This window comes from Crotalus tigris, unplaced genomic scaffold (genome assembly GCF_016545835.1).
Source record: "Crotalus tigris isolate CLP2741 ecotype Arizona unplaced genomic scaffold, ASM1654583v1 scf7180000024379.1109085, whole genome shotgun sequence".
Classification (NCBI taxonomy): domain Eukaryota; kingdom Metazoa; phylum Chordata; class Lepidosauria; order Squamata; family Viperidae; genus Crotalus; species Crotalus tigris.
The window spans coordinates 223296-245213 of NW_024100549.1; the positions used below are offsets into that span (position 1 = coordinate 223296).

The 21918-nt window shown below is 38.8% G+C and overlaps 1 protein-coding gene across 2 annotated transcripts in view; it reads left to right on the forward strand.

Moving 5' to 3' along the window:
* The window catches only part of LOC120301371 (nuclear receptor ROR-beta-like), a 55942-nt gene that overhangs the window by 11343 nt on the left and 22681 nt on the right, over nt 1–21918 (forward strand). For both annotated transcript variants that reach the window (XM_039328513.1, XM_039328514.1), the window contains exon 2: nt 21465–21550. In XM_039328513.1, coding sequence (XP_039184447.1) covers nt 21465–21550 — 86 coding nt within the window. The remainder of the gene's footprint in view (nt 1–21464; nt 21551–21918) is intronic.

A 21918-nucleotide genomic window follows, 5' to 3' on the forward strand; every position in this document is an offset into this window, starting at 1 on the left:
CCTGTTTTTTTTTAAAAAAAAAAAAAATTCTAGTTTTATTGGTTGGTTACATTTCCCAGTTCCTAGTTGCCAAAGATTGATTTCTCAGCGCTTTTATTTATGGTTGTCTCATTGTAGGAGGAGAACCATGTTAGCCTGCTATAAAAGCTTATACCTTCTCGTAAAAATTGGCTCATTGGGAAAATAATGTTCTTCCCAGTATTTTATAAGGAGAGAAGGAAATGAGTGACAGCAGATTTGTAGCATCTTAAAAACTAGCAAAATATGAAAGAGAGCTTTGTTTTCTTACACGCTCTAAAAAAGAATCTGAGTATAGAGGTTTGTTTGTTTGTTCATGCATGCAATATGGATTTTGCAGTGTAGCTTTATACCTATATAAACTATAAGTTTGCTATGTATACTTCCCTTATCTTTAAGATTGGTTTTAACTATGGAGTTAGGTTTTCTTTTGAAGTCTTGCAATGGCTGCAGTTTTCTTGGCAAAATTTTTTGGAAGCCATTTACCTTTGCCTTCTTCCTAGGGATGAGGGAGAGACAGGCCCAAAGTCACCAGGTTGGCATTCATGCCATAGGCAGACCTAGAAATCACAGTCTTCCCATTTCTGGTCCAGTGCCTTTAACTACAAGCATCAAACTGGCTCTCTCAAATTATGTACTCTTCCTTTCTGATAATTCCTTCTTATATAACAGACCTTATGCAACCCTACCTTTGTACAGACATTCAGATTTAATTTGATCTTTCTTCTCTCTCCTTGACTGCTTCTTATGATTTTTCTTTTGTCTTTAATTTATATTCCACTGTGGTTTCCCATCTCATCCCTTTGCAATGAATCTAACCTAAACTGATTCTTTTGTTTTACCATTAAAGGCTGGGTCTTGGATCGTATAGGTAGTCCTTGACTTACGACTACAACTGAGCCCAAAATTTCTATTGCTAAGTGAGTGAATTTGTTGCTAAGTGAATTTTGCCCCATTTTACAACCTTTTATGCAACAGTTGTTAAGTGAATCATTGCAGTTGTTCAGTTAGTAACACGGTTGTTAAGTGAATCTGGCTTCCCCATTGACTTTGCTTGTCAGAAGGTTGCACATGCCCCCCCCCCCGGACCTGCCATCGTCATAAATATGAGTCAATTGCCAAGTGTCTGAATTTTGATCATCTGACCATGGGGATGCCGCAATTGTCATAAGTGTGAGAAATGGTCATAAGTCATTTTTTTCAGTGCCATTGTAACTTTGCACTAAATGAACTGTTGTAAGTAGAGGATTACCTGTACTTGTAGTTCTATATCCCACCCTTACTTCAAGAAGTGTTTTTTTTTCCTTACCATTCCTTATCAGTGTTTCTTAACTTGGCAACTTTAAGATGTGTGAACTTCAACTCCCAGAATTCCACCTATTCCTTAGCCATGCTGGCTGGGGAAATTATGGGAATTGAAGTCCACACATATTATTTTATCCGGTATTATCTTTGGACAGCAGCTTTGTCATATCATTAAATTCATCCAAGAGAGATTCATGGCTGAGTGAAATTTGAACATTGGTTTCCCCAATTTGATTACATTACAGTTGCTTCATCCATTATTGCTTAAATTTATTTGATGGAAATTGATATGATCTTTCCCTCCCAGACTAATAAGCAAACTGGAAAATAATTATCCTTTGGATTGCACAGTCCTTTAATATCTACAGTGGGCAGTATATCTCACTGTACCAAAATCTACATCATTCCAATTAAAAAAATTAAATGCATATTAGATGAGGTATGTCAGCATAGATGCACTTTGGGGGGAAAATGATGTTTTAAAACATATTCCAGTTCGACATTTTATGCAGATTTAATCCCCCCCCTGCAAATTAATATGGGGTTGGAACACAGGGAAAAACATTATTTTGGCATCCCTCAAATATTTATTTTGGCATCAGTGCCTCTGCTTGATACAACTCCTGGGTATCGCTATAATTTCCCAACTTGCCTGATTTTAAAGTACTTGCCCAGCTTTATAGGATGTGATACCTTTTAGGTGGAGACATCTATAATTTACAAAAGACATCAGCATGATAACATGGCTTTGGAAGCTGCCAAAGGAACTTGCCCTATGTCTTCCAGCAAGCCCACGGGACATCACCATCCATTAAGGTTAAGAAAGAAAGGGGGAAAAAATGCTGCTTACACTATAGTGCAAATTGAGAGATTTTTGTGGGGTCATTTGTGATCTGTGAGCTTGGTGGATGTTTTGTTACCAAACTAGTTAAAATCATCAGTGTTAGAAGGAGCAGAATTTGCTCTCTTTTTACAACATACTAGCACTAGCATGGCTGGCTCAGGAATTCTGGGAATTGAAGTCCACAGGTCATAAAGGGGCCATCGTTCCCACTGCTGTCCTAGACTCATAGCTGTTGCTTGAAGAGCAGGTGGCAGCTGTGGCTACAAGAGCAGAGAATTGGAGTTGAATATTTAAATCAGTGTTTTTCAACCTTGGTAACTTTAACTAGTACTAGCATGGGTGGAGAATTCTGGGAGTTGAAGTCCATCTGTCTTAAAGCTGCAATGTTTGAGAAACACTGATCCAAGTGGTTGCATTTCAGTCCAACGCTGTGCTCACACAACATACTAATTCCTGCATTTGGGCTAACAAAACACAATTGCTGTACTTAAATAACAAGCTAGGCCAACAAAATAAACCCTCTTACAGCTTAATATGTCAGCCTCATTCATGCAACGTGCTGAGATAATAGCTGGGTTTCTAGGCTGAAGCATAGAGCCCCCTGCTTCATGTGTTGAGCAAGTACATTTTTAACTTCTAAGATTCCAGTATGATGTTAATCTATGCCTGACTGTCCATTCAGAAAAATATATTAACCTATTTGGATCTTTGGAGAGGATATAGCAAGGCTCTAATCTTTGAGATCTCATGGCTGTATAAATTGCTTCATTTTCCAAGAAAATGTTATCTTGTTTCAAGCTACAATGCACTTCATACTAGCAACAGCTGCCTGAATCAATTTATGTGATGCCTTTATTAGGGTTACTCAAGTTTTAAACTTACAAGTCTTCCTTTGTATTTTATTAGAATTGCTCCAGGTAGAACCGAGAGCAAAATAGCATAAGCTAATTTCATTCATCACAGTAAGCCATAGTTAAGCTGTGATTTGTTAAATAAACTGTAATGGTGGAGTTCACATATTATACTAAACTGTGAGTCACCAAACCACTGTTGGCTGGATTCATACAGCATGGCAAACCTAATATTAAACAAATCACATGATGGTGTGTGAACCCACCACAAGCTATATAACATGGTGTTTCTGATGAGTGGGCAAGGAGAAGCATTCTGATATTTGCTCAGCTTTCTGTTCTCCTCCCACACAAACAATCACTCCTGGTTGATCCCATATTTTCTTAATTTCAGTTACCTAATTTCAGAAAGGAGGTATCACTTTATGCTGTTGATGTGACCTGTGATACAGACCTCTAGACGTCATTCAATAATCATGTGGTTGGATTTTTATCTTGATGATCTAAAACTATTTTCTGCTTGTCCTACCTTAGAACTCATGGATGTGCAGTGCTGTGTATCATCTAAGATACAGTTAAACTGCCTCTGACTCAGATAGCTGAAACCGCCCCCCCCCCAAAATCACACCCCTGGCATTTATCCATGCTCAGGAACTATTTTGAGGTTGGTTGATTGGTTGGTTGTTTTCAAGGCATCCCAAATTTTACCCCATACAATACAAATGAGGGTCAGAGTTTTCAGTGCATGCATCTATGGTTTCTTTAATATCTGGAAAATACTAGATTTTGGAATACCAATCTAGAAAAGTGCCAGGTTCTAGAATAATAATCTGGTCACATTCCCGGTTCTAGAGTGCTGATCTAAAGGGCCACAAATTCCCCTTCTTTGCTTTTAAAGTAATGTTTCTCAACCATGGCAACTTTCAAATGTATAGTCTTCAACTCCCAGAATTCTTAGCAACGGCCACGCTGATTGGAGAATTCTGGGTACTGAAGTCTATACATCAAGAAGGTGCCAAGCTTGGTTTTTTGGGGTGAGGGGTTCAGAGTGGGGAGCAATCATTTATTTCCTGAGAGAAAAAAAGGCTGGAGCATGAGTGATAGTGGGACCATCTGAATTTGTGAGACTAAGCTGCAGAGTCTCCATAGCAAAAGGGAAGTTGAATAGTGGACTTAGTGCATTTTTAAAATTGTTTCTAAAATAAAATATTCGAAATTGTTACATAGCTTACTGTCTACAAGCTGTGGATGAAGTTAATGGAAGAGTAATAAACCAAACAAAAAAGCTAAATGCACTAGTTACAACATAGTTCCTTCTCCAACGTGTTATTCCACGAGTCTCGTCCTCTTGAATCCCTGATGATTCCTCCAGCTGTGAACAGGCAGGATTCTAAGTCTTAATTGAGACTTTCTTCCACTCCTCTGCTCCACAGCATTGATCTGCCACACATTTCTGCAAAGTGTTGTGGGCCAGAGACCTATTTTTCCCAGGATTCCTGCTGGCCAATTAAGCCTGGTGCCCATGAAAATGCATCAGAGGGATAGTCGATTGGAAAGGACAGTGGTGTTTTGCCCCCCTTTGGTACTAACAGAGCAAGCTGGGTTTCTAGCCCTTTCTGGAATTAATGAAACCAAGATGGGGTCCGAGATTCTGTTCTGATGAGCTGAAGGTCTTAAGTTCCCAGAAATGTCGTCCTTCCTCTTCCAACTGAGAGCAGGTCATTTCTGCTGTGTGCTGCTGGTTTGGACATAATCCATGATTCAGAGGCTCCAGGGAAGAGATATTAAGTTTGACTGCACTCATAGAGGTATAACTTACTTCTACCATTATCTTGCACATATTTTTCTTCCCATTGAAACCTTGGGCTTTGCACAGTTATCTGGCCCACCATCAGCTTCCCACAGGAGAAGCTTTCATTTAGTTGTGTTCTAGATGTTGAAGGCCTACAATTCCTATTCTCTTCCAGCATGGAAGTTGTTATCCCAGCATATCTGGGATGAAATGGTTTGTATGATGAAGTCTCTGAGATATAGCACTTAGCATTCAGACTTATATACCACTTCACAGTGCTATACAGTTCTCTCTAAGTGGTTTAAGAGTCAGCATATTGCCCCCAACAATCTTGGTCCTCGTATATTTGTAACTGTGAAATAACTTCCATCCATGTGGATCAGCTTGTGCATCTCAGTGCTTGGGCTGTTTGGGAGAAGTTCACCTTTCATTCCTTTTTATAGTAAAGATACAAATCTCTATTTTCATCCTAACCTGTTCCCAAAACAAGTAGCTCCCAGTTCTAAAAATGAAAAGGAAACTACCAATTTTATTTTGACTTTTAAGTCTCCCCATTGTCTTAACTGTCTTCCATCTAAGCCAGGGCTGGGGAACTATGGCCCTTTTATGACTTGGGGACTTCAACTCCCAGAATTCCTGAGCTAGCCATGCTGGCTCAGGAATTCTGGGAGTTGAAGTTCACAAGTCATAAAGGGGGCATTGTTCCCCATCCCTTATTTAAGTGGACAGTTGCCATCTTGGACCTTCTGTGGTCCAGCACAGGCTGGCTTCCATCTTGCTCATAAGAGAAAATAAGCTACAACAAGGCCCCTCTTCCACTGTGGAGGGGAGGAGTCCCTCCTCACTTTAGTAAAATGCCAGGGTGTGCCCAGATGACACTTCCCCAGGCGGGGCTGAAGGGTTAGTTTGTCATGGGCCCCCCACCCTGTTTGTTTATAGGAATACCATTGGGTTGGCACAGGGGGATGGCGGGGAGGAGGCGAAGAAAGCTTGTTGAGGGTGAGTTGGCAGGCACGCCCTTGGCTGCTTCATCTAGCTTTGTTGGAATGTGGATCGGCTGCTACAGCTATTGCCAAGGCCTTACCTGAGTGAGGGCGTTGCCTGATCCCTGTAAACCTTTGGGTGTTGACACCCAAGAGCTTCAGCTCATCTTTTGGCCTTTGGGAAGCTGAAATTTTCCAGCCTTGACCTTAGTTACTTGGCAAAGGAAGGAAGGTTGGGGTCTTCCCACTGTGAGTTCACACAGTATAGTAGGCTAGATTTAATTCCAGTTGCATCATTTGAGGTCTAACATCCGGTGCAGCTCAGCCAATATGAATCACAGATCCATTCACTTATGGAAGCCACCATGATATATAGAGGTGGTTAGCTTTGATTATTTGTTTAAGGAAGGGATTAGAGAATAATGCTGAGGTGGAGAACACTTCTCTGTGTTGACTACATGAAATCTTCTGGATGGATTTGCCCTACAGGCTACATCAAACTAAAAATGGAATTGAGTACTTAGTATTTCAACATGCTGCGGGAATCCAGCCATTACATTAAGATGTCTTGTGGTTTATTTCTTTGGGCCTAGTTAGTATGATGCAGGATCTGTGAATCTGGATTTGGGTTTAGTGTATTGTATGAATCCAGCCTATGTGTTGGTCTTGGAAGACGTGGGTCAGTGCTCTTATCTCAATAGTTACAAGGACATCCATAGGGAGAAGTCAAAATGCTGATTGAAACTGTATAATCAAAGCTTCATTTTTTTGTGCATAAGGCAGGGCTTTAATTGCAAGTTGCAACCACCATTTTGACTTTTTTTGACTGCCCATCTTGAAGAGGCCCTCATACTTTGCTGCTGAATAGCAGATGAAGAAAAGATCTTTCTGTTTAAGCCTAAAAGAGCGTCCTATAATGCCAGGTTTAATAATCCCTTTTCTTGCAAAATCCCATTCTTATCTGCAGCAGGATCCTCTTTGATAACTTTGGCCATTTTTGCATGAGTGTCTTCAGAGTTAGCTGTAGATGTTGATGCAGAATCTATTCTCATTGCTGCTAGTTTGGCCCAAAGATAGTTAGATGACTCCAGCATGATGTTTTTCAAAGTTGGCAACTTTAAGATGAATGGATTTCAACTCCCAGAATTCCACAGCCAGCATCTTCTAACTTCTTACTATCATCACTGTGATGATAAGAACAATAATGAATACAGACTTTTTATTACCCAAACAATGCTGGAAGTCACACTAGTGAGGAAATCGCCGTGGGTGGGGCCAGAGACTTCTTCTATCCCTTTTAATCTTTCTGTTCTTTTTTTCCTCTTTTTCAGCTTAATCTTCTTCTCTGTCTCCTGCTCTCTGCTAAGAAAGAGTAGGTCACTCTTGTTAGACCCCGAACTTTCTTTGTAGAAGGCCAATAAAATTAGATCAAAAGCTCATAGATGGCCCATTCCTACTCTCTACATTTTTGGGAGAGCATGTATTCTATTCCTTTTGGCATGGTCTCCTCCCACTCTGAGAACAGTCCATAAATTCATGATTTTTCCAACCATGGTATTTTCTGCAGTATCTTCCATTAGGAGGATCAGAGGGCAGGAGATAGTTTGAATGACATTGCTCCAAAATGGCACCTTTCAGTAAAATTAGAGGCATAATTTTCATAATTTCCAAACGAGCAGGGTTTAGAAGTGTCAAGTTGGAGGTGTGAGCTATTTCAGATATGAACTGCTGATAGGCACCATGTTGGAGTACGCTGCGTTATATTTTTCTCAGCTGAGATTCTGCAAGTTGACTGCCTGGGAAGTTATTGTGGGAAGTTGTATCTTCAAGTAGGCAGTGGGAATACATCTTCACTTTTATGCCCACATGGTTAATGGCAGCATGATGCATGTAGTGCCTTTCAGGGCCAGTCCTTCATTAACAGGAGAAGAATCTGCTCAGTTAAATTGAGAATCATCCTCGCTTATAGTTATGTTTCCAAGAAAGCTTAACAAACTTGCAAGGATGGCATACCTCCCCTATTATTTATCTCCATCCCATGAATATGGAGGATTCATAGTTTAGCTTCCTTGAAAAACACATAAAAACATTCGAAGCAGCTTCATGCAGTGTGAGGTCACATAATTATAACATGAAGGGAAGGGAGTAACCTGCTGTCCCCTGGCTATATTCACACAAGGTAATAAAAATGGGCATTTGGCCAGGATAAACTTGGTTGGTGTAAACCACGTTTTTCAAACTTGGCAATCTTAAAATGCACGATTTCAAGTCCCAGAGTTCCCTAGCCACCCATGCTGGCTAGGTAATTCTGGGAGTTCAAGTTCACACAACTTAAAACTGCCAAGTTTGAAAAACATTGATGTAAATCTTGGTTAGCTGTGAGGGACTTAGCATTTCATATGGATTAAGTCTGTTTACTTAGTATGGGGGGGGGTCATTATTTAGTGTGAACCCAGAAAGTAAGCTAATTTTGTAAGCAGCTTCAAAAAGCGAATACAGCCATTGGAGTTTCATATACAGGTAGTCCAGGCCTGGACAGGGAGGCTCTAATCAATTGCTTGGAAAAATATATAAAATTGAGTAGAGAGGAACAGCCTGATTTCTCAAGAGATGCTCATAAACTCCATATTTGAAAGTATTTTTTTTCTTGATTACTGACATCTAATCAGACATATATTGGTCCAGAAAAGTTTCATTTAACCAGTATTGTTAATAGGCATATATTTCCTCCCTCCCATGCTGTCTTTTGTTTCATTTCAGCATTTTTATTTATATTATTTTTTGTTTTATTCGACTTTATTTTGATTCAGTTTCTCTGAGCAGATGTTTTTTGAGCTCTGTCCAACAATAAAACAGAACTGCTCTCTGCGGACTTGGGCGTAGCAAGGGTTAAATTCAGCGAATACTTTCATTACACAAGGACCTTGTTAAATTCTATTAGAAGCAGAAAGTATGTCAGTAGGACGCAATGACTTCAGCGCTCAGCACAAGCTTGACGGACAGGCTCGGCAGCCAATAGCACCCGCCTCCGAGTCAATCAACAGACTCGGCGGTCCAATAAGCAAGCGCAACCCAACCAGTCTCTCTTCCTCCAGATCCAGCTTTGTACGTCATCAATGTTTAGCAGATGGTGGTTATATAACCCCATGTGGTTTCAGCCAGCCCGCTGTGCCAATAACAACAATAACAACTACGACAACGACGGGGAGCTTTCCCGGGAAGTTGGGCAACAGGCATTTCAAAGTGGGAGAAGCAGCAAATGCCTTTATATTTAATTGCCCTGTTTCTTTTGTTTCTTCACAGCTCTTCCTCTTCCTTCTCCTCGCAGGAGGAAAGGGAGAGAAAGAAGAAGGGAGAAAAGTTGGTTAAAAAAAAAAAAGGCAAAGTGACCCAGAAAGGCGATATTTGCAGGTCTCTCACACAATCACACACTTTTTTTTAAAAAAAAGGAAAACTCTTTTTGCAAATCATCACTGAGAAGACTGGTTGGTTTGCCACAACTGACTATAGGTAGTCCTCAATTGAATGACCATTTGTTCAACAACCATTTGAAATTACATGGTGTGAAAAAAGTGACTTGTGTTCAGTCCTCACACTTATGACCATCACAACATCCCCATAATCCAGTGATCAAAATTTGGGTGCTTGGCAGCCTGCATGTATTTAGCATCCCCGGGTCATATGATTGCCATTTGTGACCTTCCCAGCCAGCTTCCAACAAGCAAGATCAAGGGGGAAAACTGCATTTGCTTAACAACTGTGTGATTCATTTAATGATTTGCTTAACTGCAGCAAAAGTAATAAAATCAAAATCTGGCATAACTCATTTAACAACTGCCTTGCTTAGCAATAGAAGTTTTGGTTCCAATTGTATTAGGTAACATGATCGGTGCACTGATGCTGTTACCTAGTTTGGTAATGAAATGTCTGCAAGAAAACGACCAAGCTCAAAGAGCATTAATGACCCTTCATTTTCAGAAGTCTTCTCTAACACCAAAGTTCAGAAGCATCCCTGCTTTTCTTCTCCTACTTCCATAGCATGTCACACTAGCTCACACAGTTCTGGTCTTGATAGGAATAGGCACATCCCAGTATCTGAGTATCATTTCCAAGGCTCTACCAAGTGCTTATATTTGGTGTATTTTGATTGCTTGTTCCTTTGCTGCCTTGATCCTAAAAGGCAGAAGCTATCTACCACTTCAGTATCTTCATTGCCTGTTCTAGGCCTGATGGTGGTACCTATTGTCATTAGCTTGCTCTTCCTGGTATTTAATTTTTTTCACATTTTATTCACTCTGGTCCTTCACTTTTATTACCAGAGCTTCCAGATCCTTTGTATTTTTGGCAGCAGAGGTGGCCCTTTTTCCAGAAATATCACATAACAGCTGGTGTGGTATCATAGCTGTAGGCACATTGCTGTTCTTCATGCAGACTTACCATGCCAACTTGCTATGAACACACTCTGACGCCTCTAATCTCTGAAGAAAGATAGAGATCACCTAGAGATAAATACCTGAAGTCTTAAGAGTTCATAATTATTTGGAAGGAAAGTTATATTGATAAAGACATAAAAGTACCCTCAATTTGCAATCATAATTGGGACCGGAACGTCCATTGCTAAACAGTGAGGTTGTTAAGTGAGTCATATTATCATAGCTGATTTAACAAGCTTTTTTGCCATGGTCATTAATGAAATGACAGTTTTTAAGTGAATCCAGTTTCCCCCATTGATTTTTCTGGTCAGAGACTGGCTGGAAAAGTCGTAAATAGCAATCACAAATGCCAGGATGCTGCAACCATCATAAATACATGTGCAAAGACCAGTTATAAGTTACTTTTTTTTAGTATCATCGTAACTTTGAATGGTCACTAAACAAATGGTTGTAAGATGAGGACTATCTGTATGTGGCCATCCTATACCAAAGGCTGTTCCAAGCAGAGGTGTACCTGCCATATTAAAGTAAATAATTTTTTCTCCATCTCCCCCTTCCATTCCCAGTGATGGTTTGTCCCCCCCCCCAATTATTCCTGGGAACTTAGCATAGTGCTTATTCCTTCCTGCTGCAACAGTGAAGTTTATTGCCAGTGAAGAACATCTGCAGAAGTAGTCATTTTGGAGAAAGTAACATGAGAATATTCCATACTAGAGAATCTTCCCATTTCCATCCATCCTAGGAATAAAAACTGGGAAACTGACACAATAGGAGATTTAGTAGCTTATAAGATTGTAATTTTCTGTGGAAGAGAAGGTCAGAATTTATTATATTTCATAACTTTAGTTTCTTTATTTTTTCCTCTTCCTATCCCTCTTTCCTTTCTTTTTTTTTTACATTTGTCTTTTACTTTATCTGAAAGTCTCAATAATTATAAATAAATAATAAGAAGAAGCCACTCAAGCCTTGCATCATCTTTGTGAAATTAAAGGTTGGAATACTGAGAAGATGGGTTATCTGGAAGGATCCATGGCAGATCCCACTGACTGGCTATAACTTGGCAGAATCAGGAGTGGGTATGCTTTTTCAATGCAATTTGAAGATGGTGGAAATTGCTCCTGGGATTTTCTGCATACAGAGTATTTTTGCTAAGTTGTGGTCTTTCCTTCAAGATGAAGCAGGATCCTAGTCCTCATGGTTTAAAATAGAGAATAGATTTAAGCAGCAACAGAAGAAGCTGCTGTTGAGACTGAGTCAGATCCTTGCCCTAACTTGGCCTGTCTTATCTGTACTATCACAAAGCATCTGCAGGCTATGGTCTTTTCTAGCATTATCTGAAGCTGCCAAATATTTTTTTTCTATGCATGCAACGCTGTATGTATGCTATTCCAGTATAGAATAATTAAATATTATTCTGTGGGGAATAACTCTGGTTCCATAACAGTTGTGAAGCAACTTCACAAGAACATTGAGATACCAGGTAGAAAAGAAACTTTTCAGAAAGAGCTGTCGAGATTGGTTTGGATTGCAAGATATGTTTAATAAATAAATAAGAGGGGCAGGTTTTTTTGGTTACTCAATCAATGCCTGCATTCGGTTCATTCAAATATTTAAGTAAACTTAACATGTAAACATAAGGGAGGGAATAATGCAGCATCTCTATACTAAGGGTGAATCTATTCTCCAGCAGAGGCAAGGATTATACAAATATCAAACGATTAGCAAATAGTGATTAGTATTTTTTGGATGGTCTAAAGTTGTCTTATGTGGGTAGGGGGAATGAGTGTACCAGAACTGGCAGAAATCTTCGCATCAGATGTGGAAAACTATGAGGTGCTTATGGAGAACATTGGTTGCCTCATTCTTATGGTGCCTGCTGTATTTCTCAATTCTCCCTCCGGCTTAAATCATAGACAGGAGACTGCAACAGATCCCTGTTTACACCCTGAGGAAGGTTTAAAAAAGACTGAAGGTACTTTTGTTTGTTATCTTAATGGTGCCACCTGTCAAATGGGTACAGTATCGCCCCCCCCCTCCATAGGCCTAAAGCCGATCAGCAGTTGAACAAAGAAATCCATCAGGAAAATCCGGCTCCAAAGGTTTTTGTAATGGAGAAGCTTTTTTATGGGGGTGGGGGAGGAAAAGGAGGCAATTAAAAAAAATCTCTCCACTTCCTTCTTGGAGTGATTCAACCCTACTCAACAACAAGGCACGCCTGAGTAGAAAGTATTGTGTTCAAAGCAAGACATCGCAACCTCTTTTATTTGGGTTTTGCAAGTGACATCATTGGTTGAATTAGAATCTTTCAGCCAATATGCTGGTGTTTTTCAACCTTGGCAAGTTTAAGATGTGTGGACTTCAATTCCCAGAATCCTTCAGCCAGCATAGCTGGCTGGGGGATTCTGGGAATTGAAGTCCTTTCCTCTTGAAGGATAGTACTGAGCCATGGTTGACAAACAATGTGATATGCTGTATTGGAAACAGGAAGGACTCTGAATGTGTTCATGGAAATAGTGATGGTGGCTCAGAAGCAGAATTACCCAGACCCAGAATGTACTATATAACCTCTTTTCCACATACACACACACACACACACCCTGCCACACCATAATTCCCAACCCTCAAAGATACGGCACCAAATACAGTTCCCACCTTAAGTCATGAAATCATCAGTTCGACATTTGTATCATACACAGTGCACACCCATTATTATTCATGGACTGGTTCACAAAATGTAAAAGAATCAGCTTGTAATCCCAAAAGGTGCTTTTTTTCAAAAGGCAGCTGGGCTTTCTTGTTTTTTTCCTTGAAGACCTTTTGTTTCTCATCCAAAAAGCTTCTTCCGTTCTGATTGAATGGTGAAGAAAGTCCTTCTGTCAGAACTGAGGAAGCTTCTTGGATGAGAAGTGAAATGTCTTCAAGAAAGAAACAAAGTCCAGTTGCCTTTTAAAAAACCACCTTTGGGAATGAGGCAGAATCCCGTTTTCAAGAAATCTAATACAATCAGTATTCGACTTATGACCACAATTGGGACTGGAACTTCCATTGCTAAGTAAGACGGTTGTTAAATGAGTCGTGCCTGATTTTACAACCTTTTTTGCCACGGTCATTAAGTAAATTACCACACCTTTTGTATGTCATTAAACAAATCTGGCTTTCCCCATTGATGGTGTTTGTCAGAATCAAGATCACGTGAAGTATTAATACCACTTTACAATGCCTTGGTAAGGCCACACTTGGAATACTGCATCCAGTTTTGGTCACCACGATGTAAAAAAGATGTCGAGACTCTAGAAAGAGTACAGAGAAGAGCAACAAAGATGATTAGGGGACTGGAGGCTAAAACATATAAGTTGCTGGAATTGGGTATGTCTAGTTTAACGAAGAGAAGGACAAGGGGGGACATGATAGCGGTCTTCCAATATCTCAGGGGCTGCCACAAAGAAGAGGGAGTCAAGCTATCCTCCAAAGCACCTGAAGGCAGGACAAGAAGCAACGGATGGAAACTAATCAAGGAGAGAAGCAACCTAGAACTAAGGAGAAACTTCCTGACAGTTAGAACAATTAACCAGTGGAACAACCTGCCTCCAGAAGCGGTGAATGCTCCAACACTGGAAATTTTTAAGAAGAGACTGAACAGCCATATAGGATTTACCTTCCTGAGGAGGGGGGTTGGACTTGATGACCTCCAAGGTCCCTTCCAACTTTATTATTATTATTATTACTATTACTATTATTATTATTATGCCAGCTGAGAAGGTGACAGATAGTAATCAAATAAGCCCAGGATGCCATTCCCGTTGCCAAGGGCCCAATTTTTTATCATGTGACTTCAGAATTGCTCTGATGGTTGTAAGGGTGAGGATTGGTCATAAGTCACTCTTTAAGCACCATTGTAATTTCAAATAGTTGCTAAACAAATGGTCGTTAAGTGAAAATATTTAAGTAAATCTAGATGGTCTCTTGGGTTACAATTCATAGCGGTCATTGCTGCCTCCCGTGGCACAGAGTTCCAAAGGTTCACTGTGAGTATCTGCAATATGAGTAAGCAGGAGATTCTATGGGTTTTTGTTTTTTTTTCCTTTAATCCTCTTCCCCTGAGTTCAGCCAGGATTACATTAACAAGGCTACAGTTTATTGTCCCTTTCTGGCATATTGTTCCTAATTGGAGCTTTGGGGCTTTCTCTGAATTCCGAGTTCAGCTCAAGTCTGGCAAGAGGAATGATTTGACCTACTGTGACCCCAAATTGGAATGAGTTGGAGGATTATTTGCATTTTTTCACAGGATCCCAGTGGGTAAAACTTGATAAAAACCATCATCATCTGCTAAGTCTACACTTTGTAAAAATCAGCCCTTTTTTCTTTTGGAAAACAGCAGCTTTGCAATTGTTAACCCCCACCCCTGAGAAAGGAGAGGGAGAGAGGGAGGGAGGGGGGGAGAGAGAGAGAGAGAGAGAGCACATCTGCTGGAGATGCAAATTCTAAATAAATATTCAGAAACTTGATTCCACATATTCCATATTTGCATTGGCAAAAACTGAAATTGATAGGAAATTGCATGTGACTAAACATACCTAGCTTTGAAACAGAGGCAGCCTTGGAGCTCAACAAGGACAGACTTCTGAGAAGGGTAGTTATCTAAGAATTGCTTGCATTAAAATGCAACTTTCTAAGCATCAGGACTAGCATTCCTTCTGATTGAATTCTGAATTCTGATGTGCCACCAAGTTGGCATCAGCCCTCAGTGACCACTTAGATCAATTTTCTGCAGGAGGATCTGTCCCCCTAACCTGATCCTTCAAGTCTTCTAATGGGGCACCTGTTAGAAGGCTATCCACTTTCCTGCTGGTTGTCCTTTTCCATCTTACCCTGCATTTTACGAATCGCATGAACATAATTTCTTAAATGGTTATTATTGCTGTGCTGTGTCTCCAACATAGCTCTGGGTCTTGTCCTCCTGGTGTTAATTGCTATGTTGACCTCTTGTTTCCTTCTTCCCTTTTCTTGCAACAGAAAATCCATTAATGGATTAGGAATGCTTTCTAACATGAAGACCCTGCTATTTGTCTAAACCAGTGTTTCTCAATCTTGGCAACTTAGATGTGTGGACTTCAACTCCCAGAATCCCATTGCTGTCTGGGGGATTCTGGGGATTGAAATACACACATTAAAGTTGCCACGGTTGAGAAGCACTGGTCCTGAAGCACTCCAGCACTCATTGGATAGACATGCACAGGGTGACGCTGCCATCAATACATTACATTTGGTGCCTGGGGGTTAGTTTTCTTCTCACTCCTCCTGAATAAGACAGAATGAAGAGAAAAGAGTAAGGGGGAAAGATTCCCTAGAATTGTTAACTGGAATATAATGGGAACACCTCTTGAAGTTCCCTAGCAACTAATTCAGAATTGAAAAAAGGAATAGCTCATTCATCCTGCATAAATTAGACAGTAGAATTTATCACGCAAAATACAACAATGGCCACCAGCTGGTGAGGTTCTTAAAGGTCCAACTTGGCAACTTCAAGACTTAGGGACTTTAAGACTTGTGCCTCTTATCTGACTGCTGTCTGTTCTGCAGCTCTTCCCCTGTCTCTCAAGATCAGGGGTCTTCAAACTTGGCAACTTTAACACTTGTGGACTTCAACTCCCAGAATTCTTCAGCCAGCTGAGGATTTCTGGGAGTTGAAGTCCACAAGTCTTAAAGTTGCCAAGTTTGAAGACCCCTGCTCAAGATCATTCCCACATACCATTGCAGGTGGTCCTCGACATGCAACCACAACTCAGCCTAACATTTATGTTGCTACATGAGACATTTGTTAAGTGAGTTTTCCCCCCTTGTTTACAATCTTTCTTGTCACAGTTGTTAAGTGAATCTGACTTTCTCGTTGACTTCGCTTGTCAGAAAGTCGCAAAAGGGTGATCACATGACCCCGGGACACTGCAACCGTCATAAATATGAGTCAGTTGCCAAACATCTGAATTTTGATCACTTGTCCATGGGGATGCTGCAATAGTTGTAAGAGTGAAAAACGGTCATACGTCACTTTTTCAGTGCCATTATAACCTTGAACGGTCACTAAATGAACTGTTGTAAGTTGAAGACTACCTGTGTAGGTTTACTGAATGGAGGGCAGCCTCCCCTGGTCTTCAGGATTCATAGAGCAGTGTGACAACAAAGCCGAGATGATGCATTTGAGTATCCTGCTGTGGCAGGAAAGGGATGGGGGCGGGCATGCATCAGCCACCACAGGTGAGCAGTTGAAATTCCCTCCTTCTCCCCAGATAGGAATGGCAGCTCTGCCCACAGATTTTACTACAACAAATCCACACCACTGTATGGTTGTTTGCAATGAACTTAGTCACTTGTCGAAACAGTCATGCCCAGCAAAAACGATGCCCCTTGTGCAAGGCCAGCCTTTTGCAATGCGTTGAGGAAAAAAAAAGAAAGCACCATTTCTATTTCTAAAGTCGTTCTCTCAGTTGGGCAATTCTTTGTTGGTGTGTAATGGTCTTGTGGGTATCTAAAGGATGATTTCGTCCTGCCCCAGAAACTATGTTTACACAGGGTCAAGAAAATAATCTGGGATGCTTTTCTCAAATGTTTAAAGCTTGGCTAGTGTTAACCTTCACTATTTTTTTTTTTTTTTTTTTTTTTTTTGCAAATAAGTGTTTTGGTAAAATGCATTCTGTTTGATTAATTTATGTTGTGTCAAATGCATGCAGAAAACGGATTCAGTTGACCACATTCAATGTTGTATAAACAAAGTCAGTGTGCGTGTATATGTGCATGCAGTATCTGGATCTAGTAACAAATGCTAGATTTTGGTTCTAATTGATTTTGATTCATTGCAATGAGGTTGCTAGTCCTCATTACATATATCTCATAAATGCACACATTCATTGGCGCTTAAAATCATCTTTATTCTGCGATCAGGTTTATGTTTCATTCGGTGGGTGAACTCTCCTTTTTTCTGATCTTTTTTGAGAAAAAAAAATGGCCATCACTTTTTTTCATTTGGGACAAGAGAAAGAAAATGAAAAAAAATATATAGAAAGAGCAATTCCAAATTGTGATTCCACGCATCCATGAGCATTGTTTGAGCATTGTTGTCTTATTTTTTTCCCCAGAAGTGACTTACACAAACACACACACTCAATCCTTCCTGTGGATATAACTATTAGCTACTACTGTGTGTTTATCCTCATCATTTTTTTAGGAGCAACTCTGTTCTAGGTACATCTGAAATGCAAGAAATAATCCTGTTAGTTCTATCTATATAGTAAAGATTTTCCATCTTTTTTATGTATGTTTAAAAAGCTAAAAATGTTGTCACCTGGCACAGTGGCATACCTTCTGGGATCTGATTATGGGTTTTGTTCAGTTATCTGAATACTTTGGGAATAGTGATTCAACAAGAGATTTTTGTCTGATTCAAGTTGGATTCTGCTATGCTGATAATTGAAATCACAGGAGAATTTACAGGGGAAAAAACCTCAAATATTAACCTTGAGTAAAAAAAGAACATTAATTGAAATGACAGCTGGATAAACGTTGAAATGGCTTTGAGCAAAAAAATAAGGATGGATCAAAAAACTGAAGACTTTGTGAATGAATTATTAGAAAAAATAATGTAGTTACATTAAAAAGGGCTCTTCTAAGTTTTTTAAAAAAATTAGTCTAGCATTCTGTTTCTAGCTGACAATAACCTTCCTCTATTGCATGTAATCTGTTATTCAGAGGTAAAGTTCCTCTAACCATGGAAGTTCCACTGGGTTACTTCTAAAAATAAAAGAAAGTATTAGTTGGATCTGAGTCAAGAACAGATTAAATGAAATCAGATTGGATTACTAATCTATTTAACAAAATAAATAAATAAACTAAATAAATTTACTAGAAGGAAGTTGCATACTGCATAATACAAGCGGGGGGGGGAGAATCAAACCGGAGTTTTCCTCCATAGCAAAAGGGATTATGAAATTTATAATAACATGGAATTGTCAGATAAGATCTGGCTCTAACATTGATGACGGGCTGGGCCTTCTAACAAAATTAATTTGTAAATGTTTCTTCATAGACTTAGGTGTCCCCAGAAATTAAATGGACTTTAAAAACAGAGTAAGAATTTTAAACTCTCAGCTGCAGTTCTGTGGGGTATAAAAAAAACCCAAATGAACCAACTTTTTAGTCAGAAGAAGTCTGGTAGGACCTTGAATAAAATTTGTTTTACTAATTTCTAATTAAAACTTTTAATAATTTGTTTGTTGAAAAAGTCTGCTACCAGACTTTTAATTTTTGGTTACCATAGATTGACACAACATTCTCCTGCAAACTTTTTAAAGCTCATGGTTTTCCTTTTTCTCCCAGTGCTGTGACTCACGTGGGCCTTGTGTTCAGCCAATATTGCCGTGTACAGGTTGTGAAGCAGCATTTGTGTGTGCAGGACACACTGTCATTCCATTGCAGCATGAGGCTGCTTCTGACACCAGAAGGGATCTCTCATTATCCCGCTAATCCTAACCAATAGAATAGTGGAATAGCGTTCTCTTCTACTGTGGAAGCCATCTAAGTCTCTATGCATCACTGAATCCTGAAAATCACTGAATTAACTTGGAAACTCATTTCTCACCAAATGCTATTGTAGTCAGTGGGGCTTATACTGATAAGGCATTTATATATTTCTGATTGTCTGTCTGCCTGCCTGCCTGCCTGGCTGCCTGCCTGCCTATCTATCTATCTGTCTGTCTATCTATCTATCTATCTATCTATCTATCTATCTATCCTCTCTCACTATATCTCTATCACTATCTCTCTCTCTATCATCTATCTATCATCTATTTATCTATCTCTCTATCATCTATCTATCCATCTATCCTCAATCTCTATCATCTCTATCTATCATCTATCTCTATTTGTTTCTATATCTATCTATCTATCTATCTATCTATCTATCTATCTATCAACTATCTATCTTCATATATGTTTGTGTATATGAATACAAATGTGTATGAAGTGTGTGTGAGTATATATTTATATTCATATGTGTATATGTATGTATGTATATGAACATATATGTGTATATACATATGTATCCACTGAATATATATCTGGGTGGGTGGATGTGCACTCATACTTACATTTATTCTCAGGTTATTGGTAATTTAAAAGCAATAGGTAACCACAGGAAGATAAAAAAGAAAAATAAACAAGGTGTTTTTTCCTTTCCTTTCTTTTTCTTTTTTCCTTTTTCCTTTCCTTTTCTTTTTTTCTATTTATCTTTTTTTCAATGAAATAGAATCTTGAAAAATGAAAAGCAGTGGTGACATCAATATTAATACCACGTTCAGAAATTTCTTATTATTTCTTAAGATGATGCAATAAACTTAGTTCTTTACCTTTAATTAATGAATTTTAAATAGGATAACTGTAAAATACCTGTAACCGGCACCAAGATTTGTTATCCCCTATATCATTTTCTCTCTTTTTTTCCTCTTTTATGTAGCTATTGATGTTGTTCTGTTCAACGTTTTCAATAATAAATAAAACATTAATTCTTAACAAACAAAAAAACGAATAGGGAGATTTAGCAAATGCTATGAAGTGTTTGCAACATGTTCTATCCGGATTGAAATCATGAGGGCTTCACCTTGACTTTGCTCAGTTTCTCCTTTTTAAAATATCTCATCATTTGGACTATTATGAGAACTTGTAGGCTGATTTTGGAAATTGGTGCAAAGTCCCACTTTTGTAATGTCCATATTATAATCTGGCCAGAAAAAAATGCATCAGGCATCAGCCACCTCCACAGGGAACTTGTGCTGTTGGGGGCTGGAGAGGGATCTGCTGTTATCCCCCATTGTGATTGTTTTATTCTTCTATTTTGGAAGGCTCAGAGACACAGATTGGCTAAGGAGGGAGATTGGGATATTTCAGTGACTAAGATTGTTTGCTTCTCTTCCCTGTCTTTACCATACTTGTAGGCCACCCTAACATAGTTTGTTCAAAGTACCTGATTGCCCTCTCTTGGCCTTAGATGGAATTACGTTCTCTTTAATTGGAAGTGGATTCCAATGATACTACATGTAATTAAGATGTGATGTAAATAAGAACAATTGCAAATTTTTGAGCATACTGTGGTAACAGTTGCTTTCCTTGTAAGGGATAACTTACCTACTTCAAAAAAAAATACAACTATAACCTCTGGTGATTATTTCCTTTTAGATCCTGCCGTTATTTCTCTTGTTCATCTGCTTTCTTCCTCCCTCTCTCTTTCTGTCTCCCACGCATATGCATGTACAAAATCATACCCAGTGATATACATCCCAAAAATCCTTTCTTAGAATGTGTGTATTTGGGGAACAGTCCTCTCAGCTACAGTATATATTGGCAAATCAATCATTTTTGTATGTAACCATTCACACAAGCTGCTTTACCCACATATACAGATAGTCCTGCACTTATGATCTTAAGTTGGAACCAGAATTTTCATTGTTAAGCAAGGCAGTTGTTAAATGAGTCGTGCTTGATTTTTGTAACCTTTTTTTTTTAACATAGTTGTTAAGTAAATAAGTCACCTTTTTCAATGCTGTTGTAACTTCAAACGGTCGCTAAACAAATGGTTGTAAGTTGTTCTGTATGTTCAACACATGTGCAGAAGGTTTTTTTAAATTTTTTTATAACATTTTATTAATTTTTTTCCATGCATACAATAATAATTTATCAATCAGCATGCTGTCTGAGTTTAAATTTGCTAATACATATTTAATTCCCAATCCTTTATTCTTTCCTCTAGACATCGATAAATAAGTCCCAAGTTTGATAATATTCTGTTTCTTCTTTTTCTTTCAGTCTCATAGTCAATCTGTTCATCTCTGCGCATTCTAGTATTTTTTAAATTATTTCTTCATCTGATGGTATTCCTTCATTTTTCCAATATTGCGCGAATATACTTCTTGCCACTGTTGTGACATGCAAAATCAAATATAGGCTTTGTTTCTTAGTCTTTTCTGGCATTATACCTAATAAAAAAAGTTCAGGTTTAAAATCCACATGTTCTCCCAACATCTTTTCTAGCCAAGTATGTATCTTTTTCCAATAATTCTTTACTTTATCACATGTCCACCAAATATGATAATACGTGCCTGACTTATGATTACATTTCCAAGGTTTTTTTATTTTTTTAATGTGTTTTAAATTTAAAACATTGATTAATACAGCTTTTCATTCTTCTCCCCACAGCACAAATTGAAGTTATCCCTTGTAAGATATGTGGGGACAAGTCTTCAGGGATTCACTATGGAGTCATCACCTGTGAAGGGTGCAAAGTAAGTTGGAAGCCTGAGCGGGCTTTGGGTCAAGGAAGGAACAGCTTATCAACTTTGCAACCTGATCAGAACAGTACTGTGCTTGACGAGTGAGAAATCAAATCGACTAACTTTTGTGAAACTTCCATATCAGTGTGTGTATATATATATATATATATATATATATATATATATATATATATATATATATATATATATATATATATATATATATATATATAGCCCATAGTTAAATGTCTGTTCTTAACCACCCTTTAACGATCTCAGAAAATTATACCGATTGGACCTGGTTTCTATTCAAATGGAGACCAGCAGGAAATCTCAGCGTTATTGCTTGAGATATGTAAAAAATGCTACATAACTTATGA